At 36.5% G+C, this 24886-nt stretch overlaps 1 gene segment (V, D, J or C); it reads left to right on the forward strand.

Moving 5' to 3' along the window:
- The first annotated feature begins 495 nt into the window (after window positions 1-495).
- LOC118803579 lies at window positions 496-7673 on the forward strand. The segment is given in 3 exon segments: window positions 496-560; window positions 679-838; window positions 7464-7673. Coding segments are annotated over 3 exon segments (435 nt in total).
- Window positions 7674-24886: the final 17213 nt, after the last annotated feature.

Consider the following 24886-nt stretch of genomic DNA (forward strand, 5'->3'; position numbering starts at 1 on the left):
CTCTGCACTACAGCAAAGGAATCTGACTGATTCACTTCAGAAAGAAAGCAGGTTAACGCTTTTCTGACTTCAAAACAAGTTTGTACAAATTAAACTTCTCTGCTTCCTGTGTCCTGAAACCCATAATGTATGTTTAAACTTCTCAGGTTCAGTTTCCTACATGTTATCTTTAGTGGTATTACTGGATGTGTCAGAATTGACTGCTTTATTACTTTACAAGATGAACAACACATTTACAGGACCAAAAAGAACAAGCCAACGTAATAATGAATTTATGTTTATTATATACGTTTTTGCAAAAAATAGTTAAGTCTTATTAAAGAGCAGGGGCAGATGGTTATAACTGACTCTGAAAAGCAGAGTGTAAGATGAGTTGTTCAGTCAGGAGGAGGAGCTGAGTGTGTAGAGAGTAGAGATGATCAGCACACTGTCATGCTGACATGCTGAGGAGCTCAAACTCAGTGTGTGTTCTTCTCCCAGTCAGTGCTGACCACCATGATCATTTTTACTGTGCTGCTGCTCTCAGCTCTTAAAGGTAAAGTTTTCAGAGTTTTTGAAAAGTAGACAGAATACTACAACTTACATAAAACATTCCTAAAGCTATGATTTAGTTAGATTAGTTTTGTGTATGGTTGGTTAATCATTAACATAATTACTTTAAAAAATTGTTGGTAACAGAGCTGAAGACGTCATCACTCCAGACAGAGACATTGTTTTTGCTGTTGAAGGTCAAAATGTTACACTTTCCTGTAACTACAGTGGAACTGAATACGGTGTTCACTGGTATCGACAGTATTCAGATTCACCTCCACAGTTCCTCATACTGGACAATTCTGGGGTCATTACTAAAGCTCAACCTCCTGTTCCTGGAATATCAATAGATTATGTAAAAAACAGAAGAAAGTGGATCTGTTGATTTCCTCTGCTGCAGTATCAGACTCTGCACTCTACTACTGTGCCATGAGGCCCACAGTGACAGGAAACCCAGCTACACTATACAAAAACCCCCTTACAGTAGCAAAAGCTAAAACTGACAATGACTCATAGTAATGACACCGCAGAAGCTGAACAAGGAAGGTTCAGAATGGTAATGTGAGCTGGTATTTTATTATTATTATATATATATATATATATATATATAAAACATATAAAAAAAAAACTAAAAAAAAATACAAAAAAACTGACAGTTTGATGATATATTGTGCACGATTCTTAATTGTCCATTCACTTTTGGGACCATATTTAGGAAAACAGTTCTAACCTAAATTGGTGCCTATGTCTCTTCAGGCTTACGGTGATAATAATGCTGTATTGACAAACAGAGATATAATGAGGGGAACACATCAAAATTTAAGGAAACAAATGCTACACAGTCCAGCAATTATTACATTCATGTAATGGCTCTGTAATGCCAGAAGGAGGAGACACACTTTGGGTTTTCAGTAGTGCTGGGTATGCATGCTTTCTTCATCAGTCGATTTGTTTCAGTCAGAATTAATTATGAGACACTGGCTGAGACATCTGTGCATTTTTACTGCATTATTGGTATGAAAGACTTCACTAATAATTTTTCAGATCAGCCAATTATTTCTAGTTTCTTATCACAGTTCTGTTGTTCTGTTTTCACAGATTGCAGAGTAAAAGAGAGAGAGAGACAGACAGTCCGAGATTTGACTCAATTTGAAGGAAAGTCGGTAACATTAGAACGCAAACAGAGCTGAAACAGAAGCAGAGCTCTTCTGCAACATTTAGAAAGGGAATGACTTTCCTAAATAAATTCTAAGAAGAGATGAATATCCATTTAGAGATAAAGACACAATCAATCAAGTAATCCACATCAGTTTCACTGACAATCAAAAGCTGTTTGTGTATGTGTGTGTGTGACTCCATTGTGTACTACTGAGTTTTGAAAGTTACTGTGACATCATCACAATCAACCATCATACACAAACATGCAGTTCTAAACAATAAGCCTACAAATGCACCTGTTAGTTCCAAGTTACAATCATCTTACAAACCACACGCTAGGTCTTTAATGCTGCACACAAAGAGCTGAAAAAAAGTAATTGTATTTACTGAAAATCTATATTTGACCTATATTTTCCAGCACAAAGTAAACATGATTTATGTATTTATTTATTTATTTATAAATTAACAAACACACAAACATACGCAAGAGTTTTATAGTAAATATATTTTGAGATACAAATAACCCCAAACAGTAGGACATTCATTTAACAGCTGAGAACTGAGCTGAGCTGAGACTCTGTTTTCCTCTCAGGACCAGATTTTTGCTGCAGAATGTTTTACCTTAACCTTGTGCTTTAGATTCCATTTTACTTGCAAAAATGTTATATAACTGTTTCTCCTGATCCACTGACTGCATGACGAGTCAATCAGCATGACCTACAAGGTGCTGACCAGTAAATTTTCCAGTTTGGTGTATCAGTGCAGGGCATCCCTAATGCAGCACTGTCCACCACAATCTGCAGCATTATGTCTCTTCACTGATATAACCTCCATGGTAGTGAAGGAGTCTATCTAAGCTTTCGCTAGGGTCAAGGCAGTCCATAATCTAGATGTAGTGGTCAGGCTCTGCAAGCTGATGTTTCAGATGGGAGGCTGACTTAACTCCAGCAGAATCTTTGGTTTATCAGGAAAGCATGAAGAGAGCAGTTAAATACTGAGGAATTATCAGTGAAGAACAGACATGAGTAGATGAGTATTTCTTTTCTCTTCACCAATGACTGTGTCTGAAACATAATAAACACTGCCTACTCATACAGTATTCTGGGACTGGAAGGCACAGAGTCATATCCATGAATGTTTGTTTAAAGCACTGCTTGCTGAGGTTCCTCCATTCAGCCATTTTTTTGAAGGTGGCATAGATGTATCCTCTGTGTCAACACCAATGCAGTTAGAAGAAAAATGCAGACAGTGCTGCCTTCTAAGGCACTGACTTATTAGACAGCACGGGCAGTAACGCATCAAGGCAGATATCTTCCATTTCAGACACAGATGAAAAACGTCCAGTTTCAGAGATCAGAAGGTTATGGCATCACTTTATTATAGCATGAATGTGACATCATAATTCATATGTTCTTAATGTATGTGTGTTGTCATAGTGCTGTTCAGAACTAATGTTTGAAATCTAGCCTATTGTTGCCTGAAGATGCTTTACACTATTGCTGTTGATTACGCTAGACTTACTATAGTTACAGTTAAGGTGAAAAAATTAATTTACTCTGCAACTATTAAAAAGGCAAATGTCATCCAAATGTTTTACATGTACTCATAGAATGGATGAAGGGTTAAATTAGTTTATACAAGCCTGGAAGATATTGTTGAATGAGGCCCATTGATTCCGAGCACAAGGCCAAAGCTGTGGCCAGTCTGCTAAGATAAATGAGGAGACAAATGTTCAGGGTTTCACTGTGGTTCAAATTTTTTATTTTTATTATTGCTTTAACAATATAGTTATAATTTCCCAATACTGACTGAAAAAGTGTGAGTAGAATTTATAATGAGTCACATTTTGCAAGGCACTGTAATTCCATGGTTTCATGGTTTTGTTGTCTTCTAAGATGTGGTCAAAAAAATAAAGAGAAACTCATCAGTGGGTGTGCCCATAGTTTTAAATGGTACTGTGTACATCTCAATCTGTTTTTGAGGCACTAGAAATAATCCAGCACAATCTTAAACCCAACAGCAGTGACTCTATAAACAAAACAGTTGTTCTGTATTGAACTGATGTTTCAGTTCATAGTTACTGACTCTCAGATCAGCCTGTCACATGCTGTAATACTTCAGCTCAAGCGCTTCCTTGGTGGGAGTTATATAATTGCCTCATGTGTAAAGGGCCAAACACAGAGACCACTTTCAAACACAAAGACCACTGTGTTCAAAAATGGCCCAAAGATGCATCAAACTGCACATTGAGAGATTTATAACACTATCTCATTGCAGCTTCAGGTAAACTAATAATTAATGTACATGTAGCTAGACATGTAGTTACTAATGAATCAATATGATGTTTCAATGTGTCATTAAATGTAGATCATTCTTGCTTTTTAATTCAGGTGTTTTTGCAGATACAATTGAGCCGATGGAGGAAGATGCCAACCTTGTTAAAAAAGAAGCAGATGTTGTTACTCTGAAATGTGCATATGAGTCATCCAGCAGAGACATTTGGCTTTATTGGTACAGACAGCGTGTTAATGAAGCTCCAGAGTATTTACTGTATCAAGGAGCAAAATCATACAGTGGTCAGAAGAGTACCCCCACTGACACTCGACTTGAAGCAAAGACAACTGATACATCTACTGAACTTATTATCAGTGGACTAAAGCTCACAGACTCTGCGCTCTACTACTGTGCTCTTAGAGTAGACCCAGTGATACAAAGTCCCTGAGAGGCTGTACAAAAAGTTATTTCCTTACTACACCATGATATCAGTGAACCACAAACCCAGATAAAGACACTGCCAACACCTGCTGCTGGAACAAACAGAAAACATGAGTAAAGTGTTTTAAAACATGACAACTACATATTCAAGCTTTAAAACAGAAATGTAATGTCAAATTGGAAGTCATTTTAAAGTGGTAAAGTTAGCAGCTAATGAATGCATGGTTTACTTTCAGCAGTACTGAACTGTTCAGGGCAAATTCTACTGTTTCACTATATTATTTAATGATATAATTAGACAAAATTGATGAGTTCAAAAGACATAAAAACATTTAATTTAAATGTACTGACAATCCAGAAACTGTGTGTGTATGTGTGTGTGTGTGTGTGTGTGTGTGTGTGTGTGTGTGTGTGTGAGAGAGAGAGAGAGAGAGAGAAAGAGAGAGAGAGAGAGACTACTTTGTACTGCTGTGTACAGCATGCCACTGTGACATCATCACATTCAACCATCATACACAAACATGCAGTTCTAAACAATAATCCTACAAATGCACCTGTGAGCTTCATGTTACAATCATTCAGACTACATATATAGTATTCAAAGAGCTGATGCAAGTAGCTCATATGTTGATGTCTTAATGCTTTTATCTTTTATAATAGGAAAACTCTTACACCATTTAATCAAAGTATTGAACAGTTTGCTCTGTCACAGAAAGTTTCCTGTTTCAAACATCCTGCTGTAGCAAGTGCTTTATTCTATGCTGATGTGTGCTGGGGCAGTAGCATTAACAAAAGTGCTCTGAACAAAATAAACAAACTTATTAGGAAGGCTGACTCTGTTGTAGGAGTCAAGCTACACTCTCTGGAGGTTGTGGGAGAACAAAGGATGCTCAATCTTCCACAAAGACAGAAAACACAGTAGAGCAGCTCCCTAGAGCAGGTATTTCCTGTTGTAGTTTCTCATAACTGCACTCACTTCAGAGAGATTCACACTAACACACAGATCAGCATTAGAGCACTGAGAGCTTAAACACACCACTGACTCCATCTGATCACATTCACAATGAAGAGAAACCTCCTCATCATTCTCATCATCACATCAGGTACTCACTGTGAAGATGTGCTCAAAATTTTAGCATATTTTATATTTTATTTTAATCTATTTATTGTTTCTATTCCACTTTTAGGTGTGTTTGGTGCTGATCAAATTGGACCAAATGATCAGAAGACTGATGTTGTTAGAAAAGAGGGAGAACCTGTTACACTGAAATGCTCTTATGAAACAAATAGTCAGTTTGTTCAGCTCTACTGGTACAGACAGTATCCTAACAGAGCGCTACAGTATCTACTGTTTAGAGGTGCCCGATCAAGCAGTGCTGATGAGGACACTGCAAATCATAGATTTGAGTCTACTGCATCCACGTTATCCACTGAGCTCACCAAGACTGGCAGATACAGCTCTCTACTACTGTGCTCTAAGAGTTGGAGCCCAGTGATACAAAGTCTCTGAGATGCTTTACAAAAACTCACACACCTTCTGTTTGCTTTGAACACAGTGAGATCAAAGTAACATCCAAACCACAATGTATTATCTGTTATTACACTCACTCTGAGATGACTGAGGTTAAAGTACTGAGGTGTATTAAAAAAGCGTTAATGCACATGTGGCAAACACAGGATACAGTTTAAACTTTTAGTGCATTTTGTTCTGACAACAAACGCAGCAAAATGTTTGAGAGTGAATGGAAATTCCAGGTTTAAACAGCTACATGTCTTGCTGTTCATTATGATCAGGACTGGGTTGCATTGGTTACTATACTGAAGTTTGTGTTTAAAGTTCTTTGTAAACACTACTTAGTTTCAAACTTTCAAACTATCCTCTTACTTAATTTGGTTGCTCCACTAGTTAATGTCTAAACTAGTAACTAAAAATATGTATGTCACTTTAACCTGACAATGACATGTTCAGAACTAATTTCTGAACCCACTGCCATGAAAATGCATGCCAGATTGTGCTGTCTTTGTCCATGGAACAAGAATCCAGTATAGAAAACATTGATGTGAAAAGATTAACCTGAATAAAACTGAATCCCTAAAGCCATTGCTTGATTATTCTTGATTATCAAACAATATTTCCTCTTCATACACAGAAATTATGGAATCATGGAAATAATTCCAATAATAATAATTTCCATAATAATTATAGAAATCTTCTAGGAGGAGGCTGATTTTATCTAGAAATTGTTTAGGTATAAAAATAGAATGTTTTATGTGTAAGAGAGTGTAGAATGATGAGAGGGAGCTGAACTAAAATTAGGGACAATAAATGTGCAAAAGACGCTGAGTTTGAGCTTTATAAGGCTTTATAATGATTATAATGATGGGAGATTCTGTTTCTCTGTTCTACAGAAACACTGGATCCGCTGTAGAAGATCCTCTGCTGTGTTATTGTCACCATTCCAGATCCACAACACAGTTTCTGTTTCTGGTCAATGATGCTAAATTTTAACAGAAAGCTGATCCTGCAGTTTCTAAAGTGTCTTTAAAAGTAAATGAAGATAAAAATCATGTGGACCTGTTGATCTTGTCAGCTGTAGACTCTGCACTCGACTACTGTGCCCTTCAGTAAGAAAAGAGAGACAGTTACTTACCTGTTTCCTGGAAAGAGTGACAGCGCGGGTCATTCGGTCCTCTTGTAGGTCTGCGGGCCTGGGAGGGACACAGGGACAGGGGGTGCACAGGTCGACCTGGGGAGAAAGAAAAACAAAACTGTTAATGAATTAATTGCAAATATTGAACACTGACTATGAATGACATTTGTAGATATGTGTACTTGAAGTATACACTGAATATGTGTGTACTTTGAATGGGAAGGTGACTTTTTTGCCTTACGAATACCTGAATATAATTTTGGTTTAGTCCACTGGGAGGGGCTATATATATATATATATATACTTCACTACAGTACCAGTGATACTAATTATGTTCTTCAGTGGTATCGACAGTTTCCCAGATCCAGACCAGAGTTTCTCCTGTACATTTATCCTCAGGGGATTAAGAGTGATCCTCTTCCTCCTCGTATGTCTGCTGAAGTGGATAAAGACAAAAAGCGTGTGGATCTGTTGATCTCCTCTGCTGCAGTATCAGACTCTACACTCTACTACTGTGCCTTGAGGTCCACAGTGACAGGAAACCCAGCAACACTGTACAAGAACCTGTGTGGATGTGACAATTCAACTCAGGTTACACCTAGTATACAGACTGTGTGACTACAATAAGTTAACCCTTGAATGCATTACAAAAGAAGGAGAAGAATCTAAAGATGCCAATTTATCATCAATGCAATTTGATATTATGTAAAACAAGGCAGTAACACCATTTTAAGTTTCTCCATTTCTCTACAAAACAACGAGTTTCTACATCCCTACAGTGCCAGAATGAAAGCAGCCATAAAGACAATATGGGACTGAATTCCAGTCCTTATTTACACTGGACAGAAATTACAATTAGACAAAATTAGTACTTTGCATGTCTATGTAGTGTATTACTGTGCTGTAAACTCTTATATGATAATATGATACACAAATGCTATTCACAAACCTCAAGCTCTAAAACTGATATAGGAGTGATTCTAATAAGAAGTGAAGGAACTCTGTAACTGTTACTGAGATAAAGTTAGATTTTAGTTTTATTTAATCTCTCAGTTCCTAATTTTTTTAAAAAAATCATGATCAGTTCCACTGACAGTCTAGAGGCTGTGTGTGTGTGTGTGTGCGTGTGTGCGTGAGAGGGAGAGAGAGACTCTTCTTTGTACTACTGTCTACTGAGAGCCACTGTGACGTCACATTTATCCATTACACACAAACATGCAGTTCTATATAATAATAAATAATAAATGCATCTGTTACTTACAGTCATCTTACAAACCAAACTATGATGATGTCAGAGGAACCTATCACATGTGTGTGTATATGGGTTAAAGAAAGAACTGTGTATACTTACATACTTACATTAATTACAATAGAATGGTGGTGCTACTGAATGTGTCCTCTTCTAGGAACTGTCAGGCTCCATGGTGATCCTGCAAGAGGGGGAAGCATAGCAAAGGTGAGACTGTAGACAGAGGTGCAATAAAGCTAGCTGAATAACACTTACCAGTAAGAAAAAGAACAGAAAACTGCCATGTAAAGAACGATGACAATCACAATCTTTTACTAAGCTTGATTTATTCAACCTCTCTGTAATTGCATGTCTTTTAACATTCGTGTAGTTCATATCCAATTAAGGGCAGAGCTTATGATTTAAAGAGACTGCTATGGGGCACAGAGGAGAAATCAGAGGTGAGTTTTTTCAAAAAAACTGAACTGTGTAATGTATCTGTGAGGCTTCACAGCTCTAGCCCAGAATAGAACTAAGCTGAAGTAAAGCTTTAGCTGTTTAATGACTCCAGGAGGCTGACTGTGGAGTAAAGAGATACACCAGTCTGAAACTTTTACTTTGAACCACTAAGATGGTCAGTTCCCACCAGCAGGACCAAAGTTTTATATCTCACTTCTATAATGTTAGAATAGCTTGACCAGTTTGCTTTGAAATCCCTAAAGTTACCGAATAATAAGCCTTAGCATGTAATAAGCCTGGGATTTTAAGGGGTTAATGTTTTTCAATGATGCTAAATCTTTTGTGTGTGAACATGTTAGTAACTGAAAAGAAACATTGGAACTCACACAGCAAAATCCCCAGTGAGTGATTAACAACAAAGTCCAGTTGAACACAAATGAACACTGTAAGAGTTAATTCAAGATTGGAGATTGGCTGTGTGGTTACATTTGTTACAAAATAATCCAGTTAAAACAAGATAAATTAAAAAAAACCTGCATTTCAGCATAGATTAATATTAATTTTAATTATTTTTATTGTCATGCATTGACTATTCTTAATTACTTTATTTGGCTTTTGCTTGTGCTATTATTTCCACTTCAATCTTCCACGAAGACAGAAAGCACAGTGGAGCAGCTCCCCAGAGCAGGAGTTTCCTGTTGTAGTTTCTCATAACTGCACTCACTTCAGAGAGATTCACACTAACACACAGATCAGCAATAGAGCACTGAGAGCTTAAACACACTACTGACTCCATCTGATCATATTCACAATGAAGAGAAACCTCCTCATCATTCTCATCATCACATCAGGTACTCAATAGATCTGCTTAACAGTCTTTGGAAATTGACACTTTGTTTTTGGTTTTAAAATTTCTAATCTTTGTTTCTTTCAGATGTGTTTGGTGCTGATCAAATTGGACCAAACGATCAAGAGACTAATGTTTTTAGAAAAGAGGGAGAATCTGTTACACTGAAATGCTCTTATGAAACAAGTAGTGAAAATGTTTGGCTCTACTGGTACAGACAGTATCCTAACAGAGCTCTACAGTATTTACTGTATAGAGGTGCTCGACAACAGAGTGAAAGGAGACATACATCAAACCGTAGATTTTCATCATCTACATCCAGAACATTCACTGAACTCACTGTTAGAGGACTAAGACTGGCAGATGCGACTCTTTACTACTGTGATCTTAGAGTAGGAGCAGTAACTCTTACAGGAGTAGCAGTATCCTAGTGATACAATGTCTTAGACGCTTTACAAAAACTCTCATCTTCTGTTTGCTTTGAACACAAAGAGATCAAAGTAACATCCACACTACAGTGTATTATCTGTGATTACACTCTCTCTGAAATAACTGAGGTTACAATTCTGGTGAACTAAAAGAAAAAAAGTGCACATGTAGCAGAAACAGGATACGGTGTGGTGCTTCTTGGTGCACTGCAGGGTTTTTGTGACAACAAATGCAATGAGATACTAACATAGTAAATGTGGCTAATACCCTTCCTCCAGTCATGAACATGCCTGTTGAATAACTTTGTGTATTAAAGAAGTGAATTATTATTTTATTGTTATTATTTTTTTTCTTCTTTTTAAGTTACTTTTTTTTCATTCTTAAGCTGTAAAGCTCACTCATGACTGATCATATGGCTAGTATGAGTGTCAATGCTGAGTCACTGTTCCTTTAATTTCAGTCCACATGATTAATCATCAGTGCAAACTGATAAGCTGACTCTGGTCTAGCTCTGTAATTAAAACAGTTATTGATAGGAGTACATTCTTCTGTGTGTTCTGACTTAATACAGCAGAGAAGATCATTAACAACTGTACTGCATAAAGCCTGTTGTCAGAACTGTCATTTAGGCAAAGCTAGGCTGGAACTTCAGAGCCCTACAATAATATCATCATCCAGCATCCTGTGGTCTCCTGACTCCTTTTGGCAAAGACAAAGATTTACAACATCACCGTTCTCATTCTAACAGTGTAGTGAGGATGATCATCAGCTAACTAGGCAAAGAAAGGAATGACGCTCTGACAGGCCATGTATGAATTCGGATTTATTGGTCAGTAAATGTTCACTAACTGACCTAGCATATCATGAAGCTATACTGCCATAAGAAAGACAAACAGATGTTACTATTACAGTAAATGATTTATTAAATAATTTAGTGACACAGGCTCAAACCACAATTTATCCATGCTTATTAAACTCCTATAGATAAATCAGGCATAAAGAATACCTGACATTAAATTTCAAGGTAAGAATAATAATGTAAATTGAAGGGAAAAAGAGCAGAACATGTACAACAAAAATATAAAAAAATTCTGAATTAATATTTTCAAAATAAAAACAATGGTTTATAACACGAAAACATGGGTCAGATGTATTCACACAAAAGTTTGAAATTAAAGTTGTTGTATCTGAATTAATGAAAAGATAAAGAAATGAGACATTTAATGTTTCATATAGCTCAACCACCTTCTTCACAACAGTCCATCAAACATTGTCATCGGGTTAAAAAAAGTGGATGATCTGTTCTCTGCTCTCTATTTCTCTATTTATTCCTCTGTAGAAACATGAGTCAGGCAGTCAGTCTGCTATACTAGTGAAATCATGCCAACCTACCAGTGATACACTGTACTGAATGATGAACACTAAATTCTACTCTTTTAGCTAGAAATGCAGAGCGTGAGGCTGTACTAACTAAAGCTGACTCCTTCTTCTTCAGCCATTTTTCTAGGATGAAATGATGTTTGATGTGAGTGATCTAGGAAGAAGATATCTAACAACTATTTCTGCTAATGTAGAGACGCACAACATCATGGCAGTGGTATTCTGAATTCACTGCAGATTTAGAGCTCTTGGGTAAACCTGTTAATAAAGCATTGCAGGGTTCCAATTTTAGTGAGACAAACGCATGAATACATTTCTCATTGTCAACATTACAGGCCTTCCTGATGATGCACAGATGTGCAGACATGACTGATGTGTTTATTTTTACAATGACAAATTAGGCTATTTTAAAATAATATGCTTATTATGCAGAAACATCCATGATATATGTGCAATAATTCCTATCTAATTTTACCACAAGTGTGACCAAACCCAGAGGAACATATTCTGATGACTACAGTAAGGGTGGAGCTCTGAACCTCAGCAGAGAACTACACAAATCCCATTCAGCTTTGGCTTTCAGTAACTTCACATCTCCATCAGCATGTTGCACTTTACATTTTTTCTCCTGGGGCTTCTTTTAGGTAAGATTGTCTTGATGTCACTTATTATTTGGATGGTTCTCTACAGATGCTCTAATGATTGACAAGTAATCTGGAACAAACACAGTTAATCCTCAATAGCATTAGGATTACGGTTAGGATTAGAAACAGGTTTAGTGTACAATAAGGCAAGGATGTCAAACTTTAACCTCTATAGAGATTAGCAATTTTATTGTCTAATGCTCTCCGTTCAGTGTATGAAGGTTTTAATGAATATGCAAAGTTGTGGCCCACCAGAACTGTAGTCTGACGCATTGGATAAGGAATATATTCCAAATGAAAATAAGGGATGGAATGAGTGCTATATTTAGGGTAGGAGAAAAGATATTAGGAAATTAAGTTTAACATAATTTAATGACCAGTTCAGCATCTACAAAGCTACAGTAGACCATCCGAATAAATTATTACAGTTTTGTTTGTTTGTTTTATATGCGTGTAAATTCCTTACAGGGCTCAGTTTAAACATTGTGATTTAGAAAATGCAACTTTTTTAATTCTGTTTTGTATTTCTTTTGTTCCCCAGAGGAAATATCAACACAGACAACTGAGCATCTTTCAGGAGAAATCTCTGCTTCTGAGGGAGATGATGTTACTCTCTCCTGCAAGCACAGCACCGGTCATAACAGTGATGCTCTTCAGTGGTATCATCAGTATCCCACATCTAGACCAGAGTTTCTTGTTTATATCTATCCTCATGAAAACAGGAGGGAGTCATTTCTTCCTCATCTGTCTACTGAGGTTGTTGAAAAGCGTGTGGATCTGGTGATCTCCTCTGCAACAGTACCAGACTCTGCACTCTACTACTGTGTCCTGAAACCCACAGTAACAGGAAACCCAGCTACACTGTACAAAAACCTATCAATAAAGAAAGAGCTTAAATATAGATATTTATTCAGATAAGAATCGCATAAACAGGACATTAAACCTCAAATAAACAACAGAACAGAACAGAAAGAACTGATTCGTAAATCCACTTTGACCCTTTCAACCTTTCAGTTTGTGGAAATCATGGACATATTGTTCTTGGGCCAATTATTGGACCAACCATTACATTTATCAGCCTAAAGCAGGGATCTGTCTTGGTATGGGGGTGCATACCAGTGTTGAAACCTCCTTGTACCGCTTACTGTTATTCCTGTGTTATTGTTTTGCTAGCTGGTGTTAACCAGAGGACAGCAGGTTCCCCTTTTGAGTCTTAGTTCCTCTCTTTATTTGCTTGGTTCAAGTAGGCCCATTTTAATAGTGTAAAAGGTGTATGTGTGGAAATCTGGAAAACATATTTTTACTAGAAATGTAACATGCAATTTTAGATTAAACAGCTTCTTACAATAATGTTACTATAACATTATTCACTTATTACTGATCTGTAAACTGATCTGCTACCAAAAATCACCCACATCTGAAAGACCCACTCTCACCATTAGAGAACTAAAACCGGCAGATCCAGCTCACTGTTGTTACTCTTAGAAACACAGCTCAGTAACACAAGGTATAAGAAATTACACTGTAATTTTTGCCAGGGGGGGATAAAACATCCTGAGAATACTGAGAAGTAGTGTTTCTCTAAACTTTAAAGTGTCAAACTTTATATTCTTATTATATTGTGCTTATTCTCTGACAAGTTTTTATTTATTGGTGTATGGCTTTGATGCACATAAAATAAAGACCTGAAGCACAAAGAGCAGTTAAGAACAGCTATAAATAAATAATATGTAGAGCTGACCCACATAGCATTGCTTTAAATACTCATTCTTAAAATATTCCTTAAAAATAATATAAAATTTCATTTATAAATATGATTGTGAGCTTGTTTGTTACTGCAGTTCACAATATATTCAGTAGGTGGCAACAGTGTCCTGTGAATCTGAGGCGTGATTCAGCTTTTAACTTGCTCTTTCAAGAATTGCTCTGTCTCAGTAATATACAGTAAGTTGAGAAAGTCATGAGTTTATGAGTCATTTTAATTTCTATTTGGTTATTTTATTTGGCTAGTTTGCCATGTTTTTTTTGTTTTTTTTTTTTTCTTCATAAATTAGTTTCTTAGAAATTGGTTAGTGTGTGTGATATGTAAAAATGTAATTATCCCCAGTCAAAATCATCTATGTTATTTTATAAGCTATATTCTTGGTTGTCTAAGTAAAATGAACACATGCTCTATAGGGAATAAATTATGGTACACATATATTTTCACTCAGAAAATCAATAAAACATATAATTTTCTTAGGGCACCCAAACATTTGCATACAACTGTAGTTCTAATCACAGGTTCACAAATACACTGGATGGGGGGGTCATGCAGCTTTCTCAGTGATAACAGATGTGGGAACCTTAGAGAGTCAGAAGGTGGAGCTGTGTGCTTAAATCATGAAGAAACTTTTACAGTAGACAGACCTCATTTCTGACTCGTTATCTTCTTTATCCATCATGTTCTTCTGTGCTTTTCTGATCCTCTCAGTATTAACAGGTAAGAGATACTTTAAACACCTGTTTTTATTCAGTTTATCATCTGAAATTCTACTGAACATTTCATTTTCTTTTCTAACAGGTGATTCTTCTGAAGACTCGATAACATCTCATGGGTCTGTTAAACATGCCAGAGATGGTGAGAGTGTTACTCTCTCCTGCAACTACAGTGTTTCTCCAAATGGCTTGTTTTGGTATCGTCAATATTCCAGATCCAAACCAGAATTCCTCCTCTCCACCACTGAATCTGGAGGAACTGTTAAAGCTGATCCAGCTGCACAGTTATCTGCTACAGTTGATAAAACAGAACAGAACAGCAAAGTTCTGACCCTGTTGATCTCCTCTGCTGCAGTATCAGACTCTGCACTCTACTACTGTGCCCTGACGCCCACAGTGACAGGAAACCCAGCTACACTGTACAAAAACACTATTTGGAATGGAGCTCTGTTCTTACTCATGTTTCTATATATCTATACAATGTTGTACTGATTCACTGCTGCATTTCACTCTCAGAAATATCAACCTTGCTATTAGTATTGCTCACATTACAAGTACAAATATTTTGGAACCAAATGTTTTGGATCATAAAAATCTCAGGTTAAAAGTAATGACTGACTGTGTTCATCCTGCTTAATATATGCACATGAACAAGGTTCTGAAAAATAAAATATATGTTTCTTTCTGTTAGTGACAGATGATCAAAGTGCCTTTATTTAAATGATCTGTGTTTGAATCCTACTGTGAGACTCTTGAACTATCTCACTCACCTTTTCATGATCTTATATTATCTCATATGGATGATTTCATGGTTTTCTTTGGTTTCTGTGGTTATTGGTTTCCTCAGATTAATTTAAATAATCCTGAAATCCATGACGACCACATTGTAAACAATAAAAAAATGAATAAATAAACACAGACATTCTAACGTTTGCAGTTGTTCTGGGAACGTTCAGGAAAAGAGAAGACAGTTTCAACAACCAAGCCATTCCATTACTTTATTAGAATTATCATATGAAGTTTGCAAATCAGACAATGTGTTATATATGATTACTCACTCATGACAGTCAAGCAAACTTGAGGATAAGAAAGTGGATGATGTCCATGGAAGGATTTTAAAGATCATATTTATTTGTTAAATACAACTAAGCTGATATACGCCAAAACACTCACAAACACATTTTGGTTGATTGAAAGGTTTGATACAATGAGTGATACAATGAGCTGATTAATGAATACTAAATTCCATTCTTGTACATAAAAGCTGTGCTAGACTTATTCTACTGCTTTAGCATGTAATATGAATGGAACATGTTATAAAATATAGAATAATGATACACATGAAGAGTTCAACAACGTAGTCATAAAATGTGTAATTTTTACATTTTAAGCATGTTTGCACAGACATGAATTCACAGATTCCCTTTTAGTAGAAGAGTTCTGCCAGTAGAGGGCAGAATTAGTCAAAAATTGTTTACAATTCAACACAGATGGAGTCACGTTTCACTGGGCTGTAAAGCTGAAGCACTATTAAAGAGCATTTCAAACACTATAGCAAAAACTGAGCTTCATGAGACTGAGCAGTTCAGACATGGCATGTTTTGGTGGTTGGTGGCTTCTTTTTGTCATTTTAGGTAAAATATATTTAACGTTTTTACAAAATAGAAAAACTATCAAGTTAAAATGTATCATTAAGTAACATCTGAACATACAGCACACTGAGTTAACAGTGTTCAGTTAAGTTTCAGTTTTGACTTTGTCTAAACGTTACACCTAAATGTAAACCTGATTTCACTTACTGATGAATCTCTTCAGCAGGTGACACGTCTGGTGAGGGAATAGAACCAAGTTCTTCTACTGTTGAAGTTCTGCAGGGAGGTTCTGTTAAACTGTCCTGCAATTACACTGGATCTGCTAATTCTGATTCTCTGCTGTGGTATCGTCAGTATTCCAGATCCAGACCTGAGTTTTTAATCTTAATCAGTGAGGCAAACTTTGAACAAAAAACAGTTGCTGGAGTGTCTGCAAATTTAAATGAAGAGAAAAACCATGTGGATCTGATAATCTCCTCTGCTGCAGTATCAGACTCTGCACTCTACTACTGTGCCCTGCAGCCCACAGTGACAGGAAACCCAGCTACACTGTACAAAAACCTCTTACTGTACCTCTTTATGTAAAATAGCCTTAAAAATAAATACTTTACAAAGACTGTAAACTAATACTGTTATCTTTTTTTCAGAAAGTATCTACAGTATGAAGATTTGTAAGATACTGTGTCTGAATTTTATTTTGTTATTATACAGTACATGTCGAACTGGATTAGTCTTACATTCGAATTGACGATTTGGTATTTTATTTTCTGGAGTGCTGATTATATTAATCAATATATTTAATTTTTCACACCATTAGAAACTTAATTTTGACCTAAATTCATAATTCTGACATTATTTATAGAGTGAATTAATGTTATATTGAGACACAGAGCTGTAATTGGTTGTAATAATAATTGTAATTGCTACACAACCCATAGTATCAGAGTAACACTGACTTCTTAAGATGTTCAGGTATGCAGCACACATGCTATAAGCTAACATATAGCATTGCTCTGGTAAAATTGTAAGAGTTTATAAGCATTTACTTTTTAAGCTTGTAAAATGCAAACTCCATTATTTTATTTATTTATTTTTTGGTGCACTCGCAACTTTGCTAGCTAAATCAGCATGCTTTAGTCTAGCTTCAGTAGCTTCTCAATTTAGACTCCAGGCTCCATAGTTGGCTATGTTAGTGATTAGATGAGAAATTAAAGCTGTATTTTGTTGCCTGCATATAACATATTGCAACTGGCATGAGAAATTTCACTGTTATCTAGCATATTTATGGTATAGCATCATGTAGATAACATTATTAAGAAATCAGCAGATATATTAGGCTGTAATTGTCTCATTAACTGTATGAGTAGCTACCTTGACCATTAGCGGGGTTTGATACAGACAGCCTTTTATAACGTATATTTAATATATGCTTTTACAGTAATCACTGAGGACAGAGATGCAACAGAGAGAGGGAGAGAGAGAGAGAGAGAGAGAGATAGAGAGAGAGAGAGAGACATATATTTTCAGCTGAAAATAAACATATATAATAAAAAAATAATTAAATGATTATTTGAATAAACCTAATCAGGGTAGGAATCAAATCAGTTTATGGAACAGCAGTTTATGGAAGAATGGGATGAGGACGGAACAAATGAAAGAAAAAGGTGCATATCAGTTATGGATGGGTAAAAAGTATATTAAAAAATATAATAATAAAAAACTAATTATAATAATAATAAAAAACTAATTATAATAATAATAAAAAAACAAAGAAAAAGCTTATCGTTGATGTTATATTCATGTTTGTGATTTCAAAATGTCACCTCTTTTCTTTGAAAAAGATAAAGTGTTGAAAAATGTTCATTTGTCTCAGGGTTTGACTGATAGATGGAAACAAACAGAGATAGCATGCTAGCCAAACAGTTTAGCCAATGCACTATATTAGTTGAACATATAAATGCATATGAATGTAGTATAAAATATTGAAATAACTGACCGAGCCCTCAGTCTTGTCCTGAAGGAGATTTATATTGACCAGCTGAAATTATTTCACTTGCAATGGAATTGAACTTGGCTATCCCTACATTGAACCAACTACTGTTACACCTGCTGAGTGAACGCACAGTGGAACAGCTCCCCAGAGCAGGAGTTTCCTGTTGTAGTGTCCCATAACTGCACTCACTTTAGAGAGATTCACACTAACACACAGATCAGCATCAGAGCACTGAGAGCTTAAACACACTACTGACTCCATCTGATCATATTCACAATGAAGAGAAACCTCCTCATCATTCTCATCATCACATCAGGTACTCACTGTGAAGTTGCTCTCAGACTATGATGCTAAGATATAAAATGTTAAATATACTTTCTTTTCTACTTTTCTTTCAGGTGTGTTTGGTGTTGATCAAATTGGACCATCAGATGATCAGGAGACTGATGTTTCTGCAACAGAGGGAGAACATGTTACGCTGAAATGCTCTTATGACACAAGTAGTGAATATGTTTGGCTCTACTGGTATAGACAGTATCCTAACAGAGCTCTACAGTATTTACTGTTTAAAGAGGCTCGACTGTGGAGTGGTAGCCATACATCAGATGATAGATTTGAGTCTAATACATCCAGATCATCCACTGAGCTCACTGCTACAGAACTAAGATTGGCAGATACAGCTCTCTACTACTGTGTTCTTAGAGTTGGAGCCCAGTGATACAAAGTCTCTGAGACACTTTACAAAAACTCACACACCTTCAGTTTGCTTTGAACACAAGCAGATCAAAGTAACATCCAAACCACAATCTATTATTACACTTTCTCTGAAAATGACTGAAGTAACAGATGCAAAAGAACCATGTACATTTTTTTTTTTACATTGTGGGAAAAACAATATTGTGTACATAGGTGTTTGGTTGTTTAACCAGCTTTACTAAGCATATGATTAATTGTTGTGGATTTATGCCCACTGTAAAAATGGCTCATCAACTCAACCTAAAAAAGATGGCGATGACGGTTATTCTAAATAAATATATATCTTGAGAACCTGACAAATACTTTCAACTTTCATATTTCCACTTTTGGAATTATGCCTGCAGAGTGTTCCTTGATTGTTCCAGATTTTAAATGTTGTGTTAGAGATTCCAGTGTTTTATTTTCTTCAATAGTTTTTCTCTTTCCAGGAGACACATCAGCACAGACAGTTGTGCCTCTTGCAGGAGAAATGAAAGTTTCAGAGGGTGATAAACTTACTCTCTCCTGCAACTACAGCACTAGTTATACTAATAATCCTCTTCAGTGGTATCATCAGCTTCCCAGGTCCATATTTCATAAATTTGGTATGTTCCCTATTATTTGCCAGTAATGAATAGTTTGTTCCTGTCAGAACAGATTTCCTGTTTCTCTAACTTAACTCCTTAAAATTCCAGGCTTTTTTCACACTAAGGCTTATTATTTAGTAACTACAGTTACTCCAATGCATAATGGCTGATCTATTCATACATTATAGAAGTGTGTTATAAAATAGGCCCTTTAAGAGGTTAAATCATCTTTGATTATGTAGATATTGTGTTTTGTGCAGTGAACTGAAGTACAAACATCAGCAAAGTCTCATGTGAGATACACTCAAAAACAAGAACAAGAATTTTGTAAATGTGTTTCTTCTTAGATACAAATCATTGTTCTTGTGGTATTTTGTGTTTTTGTGACTTATTTTTTAAATAACTTTTGCATTTTACATTTTAATATCTATATTGTTTTAATATCACTATTGTTTTGTAATAGGAGTCGCTGTGTGTGAACCCACCTCTCCTCAGTCTGCCACTGGTGAAATATGTCAATTTGGTGTAAAACAACTCCAGAAACACTGCTGTGCCTGATACACTCATACCCACACCACACACACTACTATGTCAATATCACTGCCATGCTGAGAATGGCCCCTGTTTGGCAGTGGTCCTTTGGTGGTCTCTTTCCCTTGATCATGAGATCATGAAGGTTTTGAACACTGTGCAGGAACAGTTTGGCTAGTCAGTTACTGCAAACCTATAAACTATGCAAATGAAGTACCTGAGAGAATGGCCAGTAAGTTTAGATAACGGTAATATAAGTGTCGACTTCATCAGCAGAACTTTTTGGGAAAGAAGGGGGGTAAGAGATAAATGAAGTAAAGATGCATAAGAGACAAGAGTGGACGCAGCTCATCTTCTCTGGAGAGATTCTCAAGTTAATTTCTTTCTTTCTGCTCCCAGTTGCCATTTGGAGACTTACCGTGTATATTGGCCCAGACTGCAACTTACTCTGTTTATTTCATGCTTTAAGCAGTTTGTTCATGCGAACGTGCAGCCATACAGTTGCTGTTAGGGTAACGTTAACCAGAGGACAAATTAGCAAAAGACTGTGTATCCTAGCCCCGAGCATACAGGCCTCTGTGTGAACACTTCCAAGTAAGTCAAAAGAAGGCTAAACCAGTTGAAGGAGTTGTGACTGAACTGATGTTACGCACTTTACGTGCTGAGCTATGAAAACCTTCGTGAATCGCTTTGCCCCACAAGTTCGGACTGTGTGTTTCAGTGGGGTTGCGCACTGTGAGGATTAGCCGTGAGGAATGCTGCTCCAGCCAACGCACTTGTGCTTTGTGAACCGAGTGGAAACGTGAGTACTCTCCGGCTGAGCTGCTGCTGGGGACACTGCGCCGTTGCTCTGTGTGCTTCGTGGAACTGTGAGTATCGACTCATTGAAACAAAACGGGCCCCGACGAGTTGTTAAATCACAGCGCTGGTGAATTATACTAATTTGACATCGCACACTCTAGAGTTACATTTTGAGACGAAGTAGTGCATTTTGTTTGTGAAGTATGTAACTATTCCCTCTTTTACCCAGTTAAGTGTTTATGAGTAAACCCATGTGTTGACAAAACCATTTAAGTGTTCTCAGAGAAACTCATTGCCATTTGAGGTATAGGCAAGCTCAGGAGGTTGTTTTAATCCTTTTCTTTTTTTGTGCTAATTATTGACTCATTTTCCTTTAATATGTCCACACAAATAATTTAAATTCTTCTATATATAATTCTTTTTCCCTTTCTTTTCCCAACAGTAAGGTTAATTTAAATAATGGAGATGTTTCAGTTTTCTTTTCTTTGGTTTAATTCCTGATCCTACTTTATTTATTCTCATTTTTACTCAAAGAGTTTGGGTGTTCAAAATAAATGGTCTCATTGTTGAGTTTTCCTAAAGTGTTGGTTTCACTGAGTACAAATCGGACAGGTTTTCAAGAGAGGAATTAATACTTAAAATAAGTATTAGACATTTTTTGGAGGCACCACGCTAATAACAATTGTGTATCTGCAGATTTGCATGTCATTATTGAGATGTGCCCCTTAATTTTTTTCCCAGTGCCTTTAGGGAGGGGTTACATATATATCATTTGAATTGTTATGTTCAAAGCTGGACTTCACTGAAGAGCTCACTGAGGCTAATCTAACCAAGTGCGTTCTTATTGAAAAATCGAAAAAAATTAAATTGAAAATGAAAACAATACATTTACAAGCTGAGAATTGTGTTGTTCTCCTGATCCTTGATCTTATGACCATATAACAGATCTCCTGACAAATGAAGGAGGAGTCTTTACATGTTTGAAAAGTAGCACCAAATCTCTCCTAATTATTGGAACCGCCATGATGTTTCTGTGCTCTCTGACTCTGTTTATGATCGTGCTAAGTAAGTGTAGCTGACTTGATTTTTTTCCTCTCTTTTTAAACCAAGTTTTTCTGTTTTTTAAATTCAAAGTGATGTATATGGCAGTGATAAATTAGGCTGTGTAGCAATTTATCTTTTATACAACACTGGACACTGATGGAAATTTTACGCTTTTAAAATGAATTTATTTTTGAATGTATTTTGTATGTTTTCTACAGAGAACTGTGTTTCACGGTCAATAACACCACTAGAGGACAAAATGCAGGTTCATGCTCTTGAAGATGAAGGAGCTAATCTCTCCTGCAAGTATGAAGGTAGAGTGGACAATCTGTATTGGTATCGTCAGTATCCTGGATACAGACCAGAGTATTTACTGATGATCATCCCATCAACAAAATCTGTAAAACCAGCTACACTGTACAAAAAAGGTTTTCATATGACTGTGATGGGGTCAGGAGGGGGAGCCATTTACCTTTTTTTATTTGGACTTCCAGCTTTTTCAGCCCTCAGGTTACAATGCAAGAATGCTCTGGAAGACAAGCCATCATCTGGTTGATCACAATTAGCACTGTACAAAAAGTGTTTCATGTGACTCATATAGAGCAATCCCAGAAAGAAAAGCTGTTTGCCTTTTTTCTTTTAGACCTTGTGAATCTGATTTGTAAAACAAACAATGATGTGATGAGGTCTTCTGGGAGGCGGCATCAGTACTTCAGTACAAAAAGCACTACTAAATAGTTAACGTAGTTTAAAATCATTTATGGCTGCCTTCAACATTAAACAGTAAGTTAAGAGATCAATACTACTAAGAATTCTATGTGGTGCAAATATCTGACTGTTTTACTAAGATCAAGATCTGGTGAGCTCAAATCCTCTGAATGCCAATACCATGTGTAGCTGAAGGCACCAAAGAAAGAAGCCTGTGTCCCAGTTCAATGACCCAAGTGGCGCTATGCAGGGATGGGGGAGTATGTGGCATGCGCCCGCCCCCCGGGCCCCGCCTTCCTGCCAGCTCTCGCAGCCGTCATCGTCGGGGCCCGGGGGGCGGGCGCATACCACATACTCCCGTCATTCAGTCATGAAATCCATTCACATGAGGTCACTGGAGATGCATTTGAGATGCATGGAAATACCAGGTGTAAATGACTTCACATCTCACTGTCCACTTATGATCAGATAGATGATAATATCAAATGTGAACTGAGGGACAATGTTGAGTATTCAATGATTTAACTCACAGGTTGAGAGATTTGAACACATCAGTGACCAGCGAAGAAAATGACTCTGCTGTCAAATTCACTGACCACATCCTAATAGTGGAGTGAGGAGGATCATCAGCTAGCCAGTCTGTGAAGAGATGAACCTCCTGACAGAATTTTCTTCCCCAAGCTGTGTATGAATTCAGCTGTATTGGTCAGTACATGTTCTCTGAACATAAATCTATAGTGCTCTAAGACAAACCAGTGTTACTGTTAAAATTTAGGTTGATGTGCAACAAAACCTCATGGAAATTAGGTTATAGCATAATTTAGTAACACAGGGAAAATATTGCAATTTATCCATGCTTCTATTTTTGATTTAGGAACACAAATCAAAGTACAGAAAAATCAAGTCAGAGAACATGAGCCAAGAATAATAATCCAAATGGAATGAAAAATTATACCTTAATCCATTTAAAATAAAAAAGTTCTTAAGTGGAAACATGAAACATGTTTTAACACAAAACTCCTTAAATTATGATTAGGATAAACTTGTACCTGAAAAGATCAGAAGATGAAGAAATGAGTCACAACAGCAGTGTATTGTGATTGAGCATATCAGCTGCATAATGGGTGGAGCTGTGTATCTCAGCAGAGAGCTACACTAATCCCATTCAGCTCTGACTCTGCTCTCAGTCACTTCACATCTCTATCAACATGCTGCTCTCTGTCCTTTCTCTCCTAGCACTGTTTTTAGGTAAGAGAACTGACATTTCCTAAATGTGATGAGAAACAATGAGAAATATGTGAAAACATGTTATATATACAATTATAAATATAATTGTATTAAATATTATATCAGATACTTTTAATGGTTGTATGAGAGATTCCAGAGTTTTTTTATCTTAAAAATGTTCTGTTTTCCAGGAGACACATCAGCACAGACAATTGTGCCTCTTGCAGGACAAATTCATGTTTCAGAGGAAGATAAAGTTACTCTCTCCTGCAACTACAGTAGTACTACTTACCCTCTGCAGTGGTATCGTCAGTTTACCAGATCCAGGCCAGAGTTTCTCCTGTACGTTACCCTACAAGGAACTATGAGTGATCCTCGTCCTCCTCGTATGTTTGCTAAAGTGTACTACTGTGTAACTATTTACAGGTAATCAGCACTGGAGAAAATGGTATTATAGGCTGTACTGGGTATCTTTTGACAGAGTCGAAATCACAGAAATATCCATCCATGCGTACAACAAGCACAGATCAAGCAAAAGTACTGAAGTCAAGCAGTGCTATCTCTTAGATAAGCTGCAAAGCCCTAAATATATGAATCAAACACATGGATTATAGATCACTTTAGTCTGATTTTTCTCTGTAGGCATGTTTAATAAGCTAGGTGACAGAATTTTATGGTCATGGTGACAAATATTATATTTTCTCAGTTAAGCTAAATTAAAGGCAGTATTAATTTTAACTGATATACCAATGTATGGCAAAAACCAAATACTGAAGAGAAATCTAAAAACAAAGAATGTGAACAGCTGTCAATAATGTTATTTCTATCTCACTTGTTCTTTCACACTCTCACACTTATTATGAATTGGTCAGCCAATGAGTTAATCTCTTTAGTTAAAACCCAAAGTTAACTAAAGTTAGCCAGCTAGAGTTAGAGTTACTGACCGTAGTACTCACACTGTTTCACACTGTTTCACTCTGTATATTATGGATTTTGAATAAGGTCTAATGTTTATTTTAGTGAGCTTTTGGCCAAAATCCTGTTTTCAGCTTGGTTATTGATTACTTTGCAGTGCATAACCAGAAACCCTCCCCCAGGTCTGATATGATTAGCTTACAACATATGAGGTCTGATATGATTTGCAGAAC

This window comes from Colossoma macropomum, unplaced genomic scaffold, assembly GCF_904425465.1.
Source record: "Colossoma macropomum unplaced genomic scaffold, Colossoma_macropomum, whole genome shotgun sequence".
Classification (NCBI taxonomy): Eukaryota; Metazoa; Chordata; class Actinopteri; order Characiformes; family Serrasalmidae; genus Colossoma; species Colossoma macropomum.